The sequence below is a fragment of the Nyctereutes procyonoides genome, unplaced genomic scaffold, assembly GCF_905146905.1.
Source record: "Nyctereutes procyonoides isolate TBG_1078 unplaced genomic scaffold, NYPRO_anot_genome, whole genome shotgun sequence".
NCBI lineage: Eukaryota > Metazoa > Chordata > Mammalia > Carnivora > Canidae > Nyctereutes > Nyctereutes procyonoides.
In genome coordinates, this window is record NW_026575044.1 from 35,318,647 (window position 1) to 35,334,736 (window position 16,090).

At 34.9% G+C, this 16,090-nt stretch overlaps 1 protein-coding gene across 2 annotated transcripts in view; it reads right to left on the minus strand.

Annotated features, from left to right (window-relative positions):
* Positions 1 to 16,090, minus strand: part of TAF4B (TATA-box binding protein associated factor 4b) — a 125,085-nt gene that overhangs the window by 70,373 nt on the left and 38,622 nt on the right. For both annotated transcript variants that reach the window (XM_055324443.1, XM_055324442.1), the window contains exons 8-9: positions 15,017 to 15,152; positions 14,727 to 14,829 (exon numbers count right to left, since the gene is read on the minus strand). In XM_055324443.1, the coding sequence (XP_055180418.1) occupies positions 14,727 to 14,829; positions 15,017 to 15,152 (239 nt within the window). The remainder of the gene's footprint in view (positions 1 to 14,726; positions 14,830 to 15,016; positions 15,153 to 16,090) is intronic.

Below are 16,090 nucleotides of genomic sequence, written 5' to 3' on the forward strand. Positions count from 1 at the left end.
GATAAGCCCCCAACTCAACAATTTCAATGAATTTCCTAGGTAGTTTTCAATTTGTTGATCTGTACTATGCTAGTAATTATTTACTTATAAATTGTTTTGAAAACATCTACAACCCCCTTCCTATATTTATATATCTTTTTTAATTTTTAATTTTTTAAATTTAAGTTCAATTTGCCAACATCTAATACCCATCCTATCAAGTGCCCATCACCCACTTACAACATCCCCTCACCTACCTATTTATATATTTTCAATTGAATTATTAATACTATTAAGAAAGTTTTATTATAAATGATACCCAACTCTTATCATTGTCTTTTGGCTCTGATCTTTTTGGAAGATGCCCATGACATAAATGAGATATGCCCTATCTCCTGCCCATGTAACTTCAACCTTTGCTTCATGGTGTATCTACCTCTAATATCTACTATCTTTTCTTTCCACTTCTTCTGCATCTAAGTATAAACATAATTTTTTCCTAAACAGCATTTTACTATGACAAAATCTAGCTAGAACTTTGAAAGACTTCACGATCATCTCCCAAGTGTTCATTTATATAGTTTCCCTGTGAACAATTTTAAAAACTTAATTTCTATCAAGATCTAGCTTAAGGCAACTCCTCCAAGAAGAATGTTTTGTTGAATTTTAATCCTAGATTTAGAGCTAATAGGCATAGCTCACACTGATGTTTCTTCTCCCTCTCCTTTATCTTTCCAAGATAAGAGGGTTTTTTTGCTTTTTGTTTTGTTTATGTCACTAGACGCTGTTTTCTGTTTAAGTCCCTGCTCTGGAAAGATTAACCATATATATTATGTCATATATTATATAACAATATATTATTGATATATTTGTACACATAAGGATAAGCAGATTAATAAACACATGATGAAACCATTACATATGCAGCAAGGTGAACACGTTTAATCAACACTATAGAATCTGATTCCTGCAATATGAAATAAAGGACATTAAAGTTAATGTAGTAATATCATCTATGGCAATAGCATGTAATCTTGTCCTACATTATTTTTGAACAGTGTGTTTTAAATAAAACTTATAATCAATCGGAGAAGGACAAACATTATATGTTCTCATTCATTTGGGGAATATAAATAATAGTGAAAGGGAATAGAAGGAAAGGGAGAAGAAATGGGTAGGAAATATCAGAAAGGGAGACAGAACATAAAGACTCCTAACTCTGGGAAACTAACTAGGGGTGGTGGAAGGGGAGGAGGGCGGGGGGTGGGGGTGAATGGGTGACGGGCACTGAGGGGGGCACTTGACGGGATGAGCACTGGGTGTTATTCTGTATGTTGGCAAATTGAACACCAATAAAAAATAAATTTATTATTAATAAATAAATAAATAAATAAATAAATAAATAAATAAAACTTTTTAAAAAATCACACTAAACTCTAGCTGTTAAAATACTGTAACTAGCAGAATATATACGCATTACTCATCCATACTTCATTATTTCTCTGTAAAAATAAAAGCTCTTTAAAAATTTTTAAAGCATTATCATCTTAAAAAAACAATAATAATTCCTTATTATCATTAAATAGCCAGTGAGTTTAAATGATGTTAACTATACAAACATGCAAAGGTACTGTAATATTTGTTACTTCTGATCCTGAAACATGAAGAATAAAACATGAATCTCTGGCACCCTCTGGTGTTTAAGTACTATATAGCTTCCCTTATTCATCCCAGGTGTACTGACAAGCAGAATAGAAAATATAATTCTCTCAGTGGAAAAAGTCATGAACAAAAAATTTTTTTTCAGTTAAACAAGTAGTTTTGAAAAAAATTGGTAGATAACACTTTGTCATTAAGCCTCATCCAGTTAAGTCAAGACAAGATCTAATGGCATATACTATTACCTCCTCTTATTTAACAAGAGTCAACATTAAGAGTCTATTTTAAGCTTCACTTTAACAACTGAAGTGACACTGATATTTAGTATCCAAGAAAACCCAAACTTAAGCTAAAAAAGCCATCGCTTCAAAAAAGATATGCATAAACCACATATGGCCAAAATTACTATAAAGGATTATACAAAATGAAAAATGTATCTTACTGCAAAAATAAAAGGACTCTTAAAAAATAGCTATGATTATAGACCCTTCTTTTCTCTTTTTAAAAATTCATTATTTCAGCAAATATTTGAATACTTATTATGAACTAGGCCTTGTTCTAAACAATAGGTATAGGACGGTAAACGAAAGTTATTGTAAACTGTCAGAGATTTAAAAAGGAGTGGGAAACCAAAGGAACGGTAAACAAAAAAACAGGATACTTTCAGATGAGTGCCTCAAGACAGCAGGTGTGACTGAAAAGCTACTTTACAGTGGTTGCCTCTACACAGAGACTCCCTAATTAGAGAGATCACCTTTAAAATAAAATAAAAAGGACCAAGCCAAATGAAGACTGGAGGACAGAATGTCCAGGGAATATCATTATCTAAAAACTGTACAGTAAGAACATGACTATGTGTCTGAAGAACAAAAGGAAAGTGAACAACAAGCCTGGGTCCCTTACCCTATGGAATGTTATACTTGCAATGATCTGCTTACTTCTAGTTTTCCTGAATGTGACAGAATCTTCCATTTGTGTATGCCACTGTTTATTTTTTTTTAAGTATTTCTATTATCTACGACCTTACTGAATTCTAATAGTTTGTTGAACCTAACATAGGTTCAAGATGATTTATACCATTAAAAAGTCAATTCTCGGGATCCCTGGGTGGCGCAGTGGTTTGGCGCCTGCCTTTGGCCCAGGGCGCGATCCTGGAGACCCGGGATCGAATCCCACATCGGGCTCCCGGTGCATGGAGCCTGCTTCTCCCTCTGCCTGTGTCTCTTGCCTCTCTCTCTCTCTCTCTCTCTCTCTGTGACTATCATAAATAAATAAAAATTTAAAAAAAAAAAGTCAATTCTCTCCTAAATCAACCTATTCATATAACCTCAATACAAAATTTTCATAGAACTGCCCTGCTCATTCTAAAATTCATGTTTAAAAAAAATAAAAATTAAAAAAAAATAAAATAAAATTCATGTTTAGTAGAAAAATAAAGGTAAAGTGGAAACACCTCTGATAAAAAAGGAATAAAAAGACAGGATTTACTCCACCAGATAAAAAATAAATAATGAAGGTATAATAATTGAAAATATAAAAATATTAACAAAGAAATAAAAACACAGCACTAAAATGAAATTCTACAAATGAACCCTTGTATAAATAATAATTTACTACAAGATAAAGGTGACATCTCAAACGAGAAAAAGTAAGGATAATGGATTCTTTAGAAACTACCATTGAGACAAGCATCCCAACTGGGAAAAAGCTAATGTCTGCTACAGACATTTACAAAAATAAAATAAAGTATTATTGAAGATGTAAAGATATATGTAAATATGTAATGTGTGTATATAGATATCTTCCAAGAAAATATGGAAGCACATCATTATGGACTCTGAATGAAGAAGGATTTTTTAGACTACAGTGAAATTCAAAAGCCATAGGCATGAGAGTGATAAATCTAATACTGTGATTTGAAGTCTTCTAAAACAAAAAGATGCTAAAAACAAAGTTACCACTTCAAAATTAGGAGAATATTTATAACATACAACAAAATATAACATACAACAAAGAATTACTCTCCAAAAAATATATATGTGTAGAAAGCAATAAGCACTCAACAGATAAATGAGCAAAAGTAATATGCTAGAAATTTCCCAGAGAAAATACTAATGGTGACATTTTGGCTTCAGGCACTAAGTGGACTAGATTTACTGTGGAGAAATTACATGGCATTCTAACTAGACCAGGATAAGACATTTTCATTCCAGTGTTGGGTGCATAGAAGTTGTCAAAAAAACTGTCAGTAAAAATAAGCAATAACCACACTCTAAAGGTAGAACTGCCTGAGGGGCAGATGCCTGTGGCTGACACTAGTTCCTGGACCTCTGTTAAAGTGGAGGAATTGTATCTGAGACTACTGGGTTAAGTCAGGTTCCCTAGAACAGGTACTAAATGGTCACAAGTCAACAATCACCCTGGTTCCCATGAGAAAGTCACAATATCTCTCTGGAATAAAGCAAACTCAATTTAGGTCCTTAGGTCTAATCAGATTTACCCATCCAATGAGGTTTTAAGTTCAGAACTAATTAATTAATTAATCAATCAATTAATTAATTAATTAATGAAAGAGAGCACATGTACATAAAGCAGGGGAGCAGCGGAGGAGAGAGAGAGAAAGAGAGAATGCTAAGCAGGCTCCACACACAACATGGAGCCTGACACAGGGCTTGATCTCAAGACTCTGAGATCGTGACCTGAGTGAAAATCAAGAGTCAGATGCTCAGTTGATTGAGTCACCCAGATGCCCCTACATTTTTCACTTCTAAATGTCCTTTTTCAAATGATTGTATTCATTTTTTAATAGAAAATCGTTCCCTGCTCCTTCTGTGATTCCACATTTTATTTCTAACCATTTTTATATTGAATATTTGATCATCCAATGTATGAAGTCACCGGGGTTTCAAATGTGCTGCTGTTTTGTTGTAGTTTAACTCTCAGGGTGACTTCCTTATATGTTTTACTTTTCAAAGTGAACATATACACGGATACCAGAAAACCATGGAATGACATTTTTAAAGTGCTGAAAGCAAAAGAAAAAAAAAAAGTCAACCCATAATTCTATCACTCCTGACATATTGTCTATATAAATAACCTAAAGTAATCTAAAAATTATCAGAAGGCAATTGACATAGGATTTAAAAAAAGCAAAGTGCATTTCTATATAGTAGGAACAACAAAGGCAATTATCAAAAATATTTATAACAGCAATAAAAAGGTACCTAGGAATAAACCCAACAGATAAATATAGCAAATTGTGTACAACCTGTATAGATAAAACTATATTACTTTATTAAAAGATATTAAAGAAGGCATGCATAAATGAAGATATAAATCATATTTATAGATAAAAGACCCAAAATTATAAAGAAATCAGCTTAAGGGCAATGGACTCAATGTAATGCTAATTCAAATTTCAATAGTCATTTTTGGTGGAATTTAAACTAGTACTTAAATTTATATGGAACAACAAAATCCCACAAATAGCCAAGAAAATCAAGAAGAGTGGAAAGGTAGGGTATGAAAGTGAAGTGAGGAGAAGTAGGTAAAGGAGATGCCTTAACAGATTTAAAATTTACTCTGAAGCTATAGTAAATTTAGAAGCGTGCTTCTGGAAATAAACAAATTAAGCAATAAGTTAATATAGGGATGAAAAGATAAACAAAAAACTAGCCTAGAAAAGACCCTAGATATGATGTAGGAGACACTACAGATGACTGAGGGAAAGGCAGAGTCTTCATTAATGCTGCTGGAACAAATGATTATACATGTGGGAAAGATGTATTAGGATCCCTACCCTACATTATAAGAAAAACCAAAACCAAAATTAAACCCTGTTGGACCATGATTTAAATATAAAAAGTAAAATTTCAAAGCTTTTAGAACACTATAAAGGAGATTATCTTTTAATGCCAAGAAAGATATCATAAGCAATTTACATAAGACATTGCTAAATACAACTACTTTATTTTTTAAAAACACAACAAGAACTTCTGTTCATCAAAATATACCAGTGTACTGAAAACACTAACTCCAATAAATACTGGCAATACACAAAAATATAAAGAATTACATTACAACTTCTGCTTAGTTGTAGACTATTACTTATAACAGACAATTGTTCTGATTAAGAAAAACTAACAAAGCCAGAACATTTTTTTAAAGTTTGTTTGAAAGCAGAGCAGTGCTGAGAAAACCAGGTATTATGGAGCCACAGTCCCAAGAAAAGAGAACCTCACCAATGGAAACCTAATTTTCTCCATGTTGGCATGTGCAAATTCTGGATGTGAACAAGACACTACGAAGCCATGGAGAAGGCAGCTACTAAGTAGGAAAGCCAAGAGAGCATTAGGCAATCTCATGATGATGGAGAGACAGAGTTACAGCTCAAGGCTTCTGAGGCTGCCAATGTTCAGGGTGTGGGCCATGATCCTATAAAAGAACTGCAGCACAAAGAAGCAGATTGGACATTGTGAGATGATTTTTCATTCAAGGCATTGAACATTGAAGTTCTACAAAAGAAAAGTCAAGGAAGCCAAGCAAAAAGCTTATGAAGAGCACTCTGAGAAGGATTCTGGGAGACAGTAGAAGAGCATCAGCAATCTGTCTGGTTAACAATTTTGGAACTTCTGAATCTTTTAAAGGTTTTCAACTTCCAGGGGAAGGCTTAGAAGATAAAGCAGGTTTTTGGTCAATTTCAGCTGTTAGTTTTGGCAAGCGCTACCCATCCCCCAGGCTCCAGCCCTGAGGCAGACAGCTATGCACATGCATTAGAGCAGTCTGCCCCAGCTTGTGGCAAGGAGGATGTATGTGTTTGTGTGTGCGTGCGCATGCAGGGAAATTGTCCTCCAAATATCAGGAATATGTACTCAGATCACTGATTTTTGCTTCTGATCTCAGAGGTACAGAGTAAGAGGTGGGTTGCCATAGTTGCTGCAACTTATCCCTCTGTTACAAGGCCTCACCCTCTAGGCAAGGTGCCTTCCAAGGCATTTAAAGAGGGTCAGTCCCATTTTTCCCCATCTCCTCATTTTCCTCTTTTGGGAGCCAGATATGAAAGATTAGGACATTCAAAGGCAACTGCATATATGGAGGAAATTAGAAAGTCACCAGACATGCCCAGGGAAAGTCTAAAGCTAAAAACAATCTAAGATCTAAAGTTTATACTTATCATTATTAGAGAGTAGTAAGAAAATTACATGCAAAAAAAAAAAAATAACCTAGATGAAATGGACAAATTCTTAGAAACACAAAACCTACCAAGACTTTATCACAAAGAAAATCTAAATAGGGGATCCCTGGGTGGCGCAGCGGTTTGGTGCCTGCCTTTGGCCCAGGGCGCGATCCTGGAGACCCAGGATCGAATCCCATGTCAGGCTCCCGGTGCATGGAGCCTGCTTCTCCCTCTGCCTGTGTCTCTGCCTCTCTCTCTCTCTCTCTCTCTCTCTGTATGACTATCGTAAATAAATAAAAAAAAAAAAGAAAATCTAAATAGATCTATAATTAACTGAGGAGACTGAATGAGTAACCAAAAAAATCTTCCAACAAATAACAGCTCTGGACCTGATGGTTTCGCTGTGAATTATACCAAACATTTAGAGCAGAGCTAATATCACTCAAATCTTTTAAAACTTTTCCAAAAAACTAAAGAGGAGAAGATACCTCCTAATTCATTCTATGAGGCCAGCATTACCATAATACCAAAACCAGACAAAAATACTGTAAGTAAACTACAGATCAGGGGGCCTTTCTGATTCAGTTGGTACAGCATATGACTCTTGATCTTGGGGCTGAGTTCAAGCTCCACATTGGGCATGGAGCTTACCTTAAAAAAAAAAGAGCAGCACCTGGTCAAGTACCCAACTCTTGGTTTCAGCTCGGGTCATGATCTTAGGGTCTTGAGATCAAGCATTGGGCTCTGCACTCAGTATGGACACTGCTTAAAACTATCTCTTCCTCTCCCTCTGCCCCTCACCCACCCATGCTGTCTCTCTCAGATAAATATTTTTAAAAATACTAAAATATTTTTTAAAAAGAAAACTATAGACCATATTCCTTATGAGCAATGATGCAAAATTTCTCAACAAAGTACTAATAAATTGAATTTGACAGCATATTAAAAGATCATACACCAAGACTAAGTGGGATTTATTCCTGGAGTACAAAGATGATTCAACATGCAAAACTGATCAATTTAATACAGATTAACAAAAAGAAGGAAAAAAAGCCACTGATCATCTTGAGTGATGTTGAGAAATAATTTCACAAAATTCAACACCTTTTCAAGATAAAAACATTCAAAGCACCAGGATGGAACTATCAATATAATAAAACAATATATGAAAAACCCACAGTGAACACCATATTTAATGATGGAAGAACAAAAACTTTTCCTCTAAGATCAAGAACAAGATAAAGATGCTCACTTTGGCCTCTTCTATTCAACATGGTACTAGAAGTTCTAGCCAGAGAAGTTATGCAAGAAAAAGAAATTAAAGAGTCCATATTGGAAAGGAAGAAGTAAAATTATCCCTATTCATAGATATGATCCCATGTGTTAGAAACCCCTAAAGGTTAGAATTAATATATGCATTAAACAAAGTAGCAGGATACAAAGCCAACACACAAAGAAATCAGCTACACTTTTATACATTAACCATGGACAATCTGTGAAGGAAATAAGAAATTACATTTACAATAACATAAACGAGAAAAAAATACTTAGTAATAAACTTAAACTTAACCCAGAAGCCAAAAGACTTGCACAATGAAAATTACAAAATGTTGTTGAAAGAATTTAAAGAAGATATAAATGAATAGAAACACACCCCATATTCATGGATTGGAAGGCTTAATATTACTAAGATGTCAATGTTACTCAGAGCAATCTACAGATGTAATCTCTATCAAAAACCCAGTGACCTTTTTTTTTGCAGAAACAGAAAAGACCAATGTAAATTTTACATGGAATCTCAAGGAAACCTGAATAGCCAAACAATCTTAAAAAGGAACAATGATGTAATACCTACTTCCTGATACCAAAATTTACTACAATGCTACAGTAATCAACAATATGGTGTGGTACTAACATAAAGACAGACATACAGCCAAATGAAACAGAACAAAAAAGACATAAATAAGCCCTAATATATATGGTCAAATGATTTTTGACATGAGTGCCAAGACCTTTCAGTGGGGAGAGACAGTATTTTCAGCAATACTACTGTGCTAAAAAAAACTGGATATCCACATTCAAATAGATGACTCTGGACCTTTACCTAACTCCTTATACAAAAAATTAACTGAAAAAGGATCAATAGCCAAAAATGATAAAAAATATAGGGCCTAAAACTATAAAACTCTTAGAAGAAAACAGGACAAAAGCTTACAAAACTGGATTTGGCAATAATTTCTTGGATATGACACCAAAGGCATAGACAACAAAAAAATATTAAACAAACTGGATCTCACAAAAATTTTTCAATTTTGTGCTTAAGACATTAACTTCAGAGTAAAAAGGCAATCCACAGAGGAAAATATTTGCAAATCATACATCCAATAAAGGAGAAATATACAGAATATAAAACTCAATAACAAAAAAACTGATTAAAAAATGGGCAAAGTACTTGAATAGAAAATTATAAAGATATACAAATAGCCAATAAGCACATGAAAAGATGCTCAACATCACTAATCATCAGGGAAATGCAAATCAAAACCACAAAGAAATACCACTTCATATCCATTAGGAAGACCATTATCAAAGAAAACAAAACAAAACCAGATAATAACAAGTGTTGACAAGAATGTGGAGAAATGTGTACTCTTGTGCACTGCTCATGGGCATATAAAATGGCAGAACTGCTATGGAAAACAAAGCATGGCAGATCCTCAAAACATTAAAAATAGCATATTATCCCATAACTCCACTTCTGGATATATAACCAAAAGAACTGAAAACACACTGAAGATATTTCTATGCCCATGTTCACAGCAACATTATTCACAATAGCTAAAATGTGGAAGACACTCAAGTGCCCACTGACAATGAGTGGATATACAACAGAATATAATTCAGTCTCAAAAAGGAAGGAAATTCTGACTTATGCCATAACATAGATGAACTCAGAGGACATTATTCTAAGTGAAATAAGCCAGTAACAAAAAGACAAATACTGTGTTATTCCATTTATGTGAGACTGCTGTAATCAAGATCACAAAGACATAAGAGTACAATGTTGGTTGCCAGGGGCTAGGGGATAAGGAAAGAATGAAGATTAATTGTTTAGTAGGTATACAATTTCATTTTATAAAATGAAATGAGTTCTGGAGATAGATGGTAATGATGGCTGCATAACAACATGAATGTAATTAATACCACTTAAAAATGGTTAAGATAGGGGACACATGGGTGAGTTAGTGATTGAGCATCTGCCTTGGGCTCAGGGCATGATCCCAGAGTCCCAGGATCAAGTCCTGCATCGGGGCTCCCTGTGGGGAGCCTGCTTCTCCCCCTGCCTGTGTTTCTTCTCCCCTCTCTGTCTCTCTCATGAATAAATAGATAAAACCTTAAATTAAAAAAAAATATTAAGACAGTAAATTTTATGTTATGTGTATTCTCCAACAATTTTTTTAATTGAGAGGAAAAAAGAATTAAAACAGTTTACAACAACAAAAGCATGGTGAGTTTTAAGCACTCGGAAAATAAAAATTGGGGTTCAGAATACAGCAAAGGAAAGCACCCTAACTCTTAGTTGAAACTCCTGCAGGATTACATCCCAAAGCCTGGAGAACCAAAGGGACACAGAATTTTGGAAAGATTACCACCTAACTTTGAACCAGCTCAATTACTGACTAGATTGAGGCAATCTGCTTCTCTACTGCCAACCAGAAAATTGGGTAAATTCTCTTTCTGGAGGTAACTAATCCAAAACTCCTATAAATATTTTTTATACATATCTGACATTGACTCAAAAAAAATTTTACTAAGTGAACAACAGGACAAAAAAGCCAGGGAAAAGAAACACTTATAGTTAACATGGATATTCAGAATATTAGGCATGGACTTTAAAATAACTATGATTAGGGCAGCCCCGGTGGCACAGCAGTTTAGCGTTGCCTGCAGCCCGGGATGTGATCCTGGAGACCCGGGATCGAGTCCCACGTCGGGCTCCCTGCATGGAGCCTGCTTCTCTCTCTACCTGTGTCTATGCCTCTCTCTCTCTCTCTCTCTCTCTCTGAATAAATAATCTTAAAAAAATAAAATAACTATGATTAATTGTTTAAGAACACAGAAGTAAAGATATTTCCATCAGCTCAGTCAGTTAAGCATCTACTCTTGAAGCTGTATTTTGGCTCAGGTCATGATCTCAGGGCTGTGAGATAGAGCCCTGCCTTACCTCAACTCTGTGGTAGGTGTGGAGCCTGCTTAATATTATCTCTCTCTACCCCTCAACTTCCTCAAAAAAAGATACTTCCACATGATAATAATCTATTAAAAAAGAAATGGAAGTTATGGTTTCTGGTAATGGCAGAGTAACTTAATAATTATAGAATCAACATACAACTTTTAAAAACAACCATTTGAAAAAGACAAATCTGGGGCACCTGGGTGGCTCAGCTGGTTAAGCGTCTGCCTTCAGCTCAGGTCACGATCCTGGGTTCTGGAATCAAGCCCCGCATGGAGCTCTCTGCTCATTGGCGAGTCTGCCTCTCCCTCTCCCATTGCTCCCCCATCCCATATGTGGTCTCTCTGTCTCTGTCTCTGTCTCTCTCTCTCACATCAATCAATCAATCAATCAATCTTAAAAACAACAACAAAAATGAGACAAATCTAGGGGCACCTGGATGGCTCAGTCAGTTAAGCATCTGACTGTTGGTTTCTGCTCATTGTAAACACTCAGGATTAAGCCCTGAGTTGGGCTCCCCACTCAGGGGGAAGCCTGTTTGAGATTCTTTCCCTCTGTCCCTTCCTTCAAGCTCACTCTCCCTCTCCCTCTCTCTCAAATAAATCAATCTTTTTTAAAAATAAAAAAGACAAATCTCAACTATAATGACAGGAAGCTGGTCAATGGCTAGGTGGGGTGTAATAAGGAGACTGGCTGGGAAGGAGCATCAGGAAGCTTTTGGGGTGTTGAAAATAGTCTATGTATCCTGATTGACACAGACTAAACACAGTGCATTGGAAGACAATGATGACTGCCTAGATGTCCATCCTCTAACATTTCCTCCCAAAACAATACAGAACAAGGAAAACCACAACCTCAGCACAACTCAAAGACAAAGAATACCCAAACTTCAAAATAAGTATAAATTAAAAAAAAAAAATCCCAGAGAAGGCTCTTTTGTCTTTCAGCAATCAGTTCCCCATCTATTCACTCCCTGCCTTCCCCCCCAACTTGCCCCCACCTCATCTGATTCAAGGCCTATGGCAAAAGAGACTAAGAAATACTGCTGTAAAGAAGCCAGAGAACTGGTGGCAGTGCTAGGCATTAAGGATGAAATATTTTATGAGTAGGAAGACTAAGTACATCCCAAATCAGAAAATATTAAAAAGATGTCCTAGTAGATCAAAGAATGAGCTACATTCAATTAAACCTGGCACACTTAAATGTGGGGGGGGGAGGAAGCAAAAATGGGGAAAGGATTATACAGTGCTGCAGATAAGAGAATCAAAGGGTTTTTCATAGGCCAATAGATGCAACCAAAATCCTATTAAGACATGTTGCAGAAAGGTCTAAAAACAATCAAGGGAATGTAAAGGAGATAAAGAAATAAAGAAAAGATAAGAGGCAAAATAATGGAAAGTAAGGGAAGTAGAAAGAATAAAATCCATACTATCGTATTCCCTGAAGAGTAAAACATAAAACAATGGACTAGAACGAGTATTTCAAACTATAACCCAAGAAAACCTCAGACATTTCAAGAGACCAGTATCTACATAATAAAAGGGCCAACTGGGAATCTAGGAAAAGTGGAAGTCAGAATGGTCAATGTTTCACAGCATATCCTAATATAAAAGTACTAGATTTCAAAGATAAATAAATTCTCAAGGTGTTCAGATGAAAAGATCAAAAAATAGAAACAATATAAATATCAAGGCAATAGTGGAGAAATATTTTTAAAATTGGAATACAAAATGTTAATTTCACATCCAGCCAGCTGTCCTTCAAGTATAGAGGACACTGAAATAGTTTATTTTTTTAAGGATTTTATTTATTTAAGAGAGGAGAGAGTGTGAGAACATTAGAGAGAAAAGAGCAGGGGGGAGGAGTAGAGGGAGAAGCAGACTCTTCACTGAGTAGGGAGCCCGATGCAGGACCCCAGGATCATGACCCGAGACAAAAGCAAACACTTACCCAACTGAGCCTCCCAGGCACCCTGAAACAGTTTTTAATATCTAAGGATTTAGGGAATTTAGACATGTAAGAATTTAGGGGTAGAGGGAGAAGCAGACTCCTCACTGAGCTGGGAGCCTGACGAAGGACCCTGGGATCATGACTGAGCCCAAGGCAGACGTTTAACCAACTGAGCTCCCAGGTGCCCCAAAACAGTTTTCAACATATAAGAATTTAGGGAATTCTACACTAAATGAGACTCCTTTGAGTAGATGAACTTCATCCAACCAAGAGATAACTAAGAAAAGTTTAGAGAAAGGACCAAAGATGATCATTTTAATATAAAAGTGGGCCCTACAACTAAAATGCAGGTGGAGATGAGGAATAAAGACTAATGCACAAATGTTTTTATATTATGACAAAGAATGCAACTAAAACTGGAGAAGGTTGAGGAAGAAGAAAGTAGAATACCCACACACTGATTCTTATATAGGTAATAGGCAGAGATTAAAGAATATTAATACAAGAAGGACAAACTTAATACTGCAATACTTCTAGAACAAAGCCTAGAAGATAATCTTTGTTTTTTTAGAAGATAATCTTTGTAAGCTAGAATTGCACAAATATTTCTTAGTAAAACATGAAAACCATAATTTACAAGGAAAAACAATGAACTGAACTTCTGCAAAATGAAATGTTTGCTCTGTGAAAGACGCTGGCGAGAGGATGATAGAACACATCACAATGGAAATATTTCCAAATCACTTTCATGGCAAAGACTTAGATTTTGAATACATAAAGAATACTAAGAACTCAAACCATAAGAAAACAAATAACTCAGTAAGAAAAACTGGACAAAGAATTTGAACACATGTTTCATCAAAAGTATATGGATACCAAATAAATACTCTTTAGGCTCAACATCTTTAGTCATTAGGGAAATGCAAATTAAAACCACAATAATAATGACAATATATTTTACTATTCTAATGAATAGTAAAAATCAAAATAACTGACATTACCAAGAGCTGACAGAGTTGAAGAGCAAATGAACTCTTATTACTGGTAGAAATGCGAAATGGTTCCTTTGGTAAACAGTTTGGGAGCTTCTTAAATAGTTAACCACACACTTACCTAGTAACCCAGCAATCATATTCCTAGATATTTACTACACAGAAATGAAAACCTATGTTCACATAAAAAATCTGTATATAAATATTTATACCAGCTTTACATACTATTGTCAAAAACCAGAAATGACCCAATGTTCATCAACAGGAAAAAGAATGAAGAGATTTACATGTATACAAAGAATACTTCTCACCAATACAAAAAAATAATCTAATATTCAAAACGATACGGATGAATCTCAAAAATATGCAGTGAAAAAACATGCAAAAAAGGTTAATGTGATTTTTCATTTATGTGAAGTTCAAGAATGGACAAAAATGATCTATGGTGATGGACATAATAGCAACTGCTGGAGGCAGGTGTTAGAAGTAGTTAATTTGAAAGGAACAGGAAGGGGAAGGATATATGTTCAGCATCTTGATTACATGCAAGGATGTATGCTTATCAGAAATCACTGAACTATACACTTAGGATTTGTACACTTGTTTATAAATTATAGTCAATAAAGTACTGTCAGCTTTTTAAAAAGGCATCAATATATTTATAAGTATTATTCTGCCATCTTTTTAAAAAATACTACTTCCTTACACCAAACCAAATTTTAACTATTTTCCTTACCTGAAGAATGTTCCATTCTCTTTTATTTTATTTTTCTGAATAGGAGATGCTTGGAGTGATAGAATTTTATTTCCTGGCAGGGTAATTTGCTTTAGAATGGAAGCTATACAAATGAAAGAAGAAAGAAAAATGAATTAAAAAAAAATCCATGCCATATTAGGAAAATTTTTCAGTGTTCCATCCTAGGTCCTATTTAAAAGACTATCTTCCCTTAACCTAACAATAGAGAATACATAACCCCATCATGTTCCAAACCCGCTGTGATGGGGCAGGGATGGGCCGGGGTCTACCTGGAGGAAACTGACTGGTAGGTATTGCAGTGCTCACTGGCATCTTCTTCTGTCCAGATTTCTGAATGGTCAACGCTGAGGAATGAGAAAATGTGGTCACTTGTTTTGCAACACCTCCTGAAGGCTGCTGGACTACCTGAAACAATGAGAACTATTAATACACTCATTCAACTACACTTGCTTTAGAAGAAAGAACAAGCTTTCAGCTATAACAGTAGAACATATGACTGTGCTCACCTAACTTTAAATATATCTTTATGTTAGCATAACAAGAAGATCTACTTAAAATTTATATATGTATAAATTATCTTGTTCAAAAGTGAAAAGCATGACTGTTTCACACAATGTATTTTATTTTTAGAGTAGAATTCAAATTTGCATCATATACTGCCCAATTTAAATCTCCTTTTGGATCCTATTTTCATTTTTTAACTTATGGAAAATCTCAAACATATACAAAAGTGGAAGGAAGAATAAAACGAAACCACCTATTCCATTATTACCCACCTTCAACAATGATTAATCCTTTATCAATCCTGTTTTATCCATATTCCTACCCATTCATTTTCTCATCATCACCCTCAATTATTTTTTTTTAATCCCAGGTGTATCTTTTATCCCTAACCATTTAAAAATGTATCTCTAAAAAATAAAGACTTTTAATGGACCCCTTTTTACAAGTATCTGGAAAATAACAATACTAGGGCATTCTCTAAGAGAACAGTTCAAGAAATCCAGAGGGCAAGGGTTGGGGATAAAGGAGGAGAAATTGAACTAATAGTAGGGCCTTATTTTTAGCTACAAAGAAAAAAAGTCAAAATTGCAGAGCTGCATTTTTTTTATTTCAAAAAAGAAAATAGTCACCGTGTACATTTGAATCAGCTACTGATAGTGAACCACTTAAAAGTCCTTACACTCAGATATGACTAGTATAAACAAGTTGGGAGACAGACTTCTGAACAGAATTTTGGGGATATTTATTCTATTCTCTAATTTTTTGTAAATAAAATAGAAAATTTAGTCTATTACTAAACAAAAGTAACTCACAAGAAACTCAAGGTGTCCCAGTAAAGA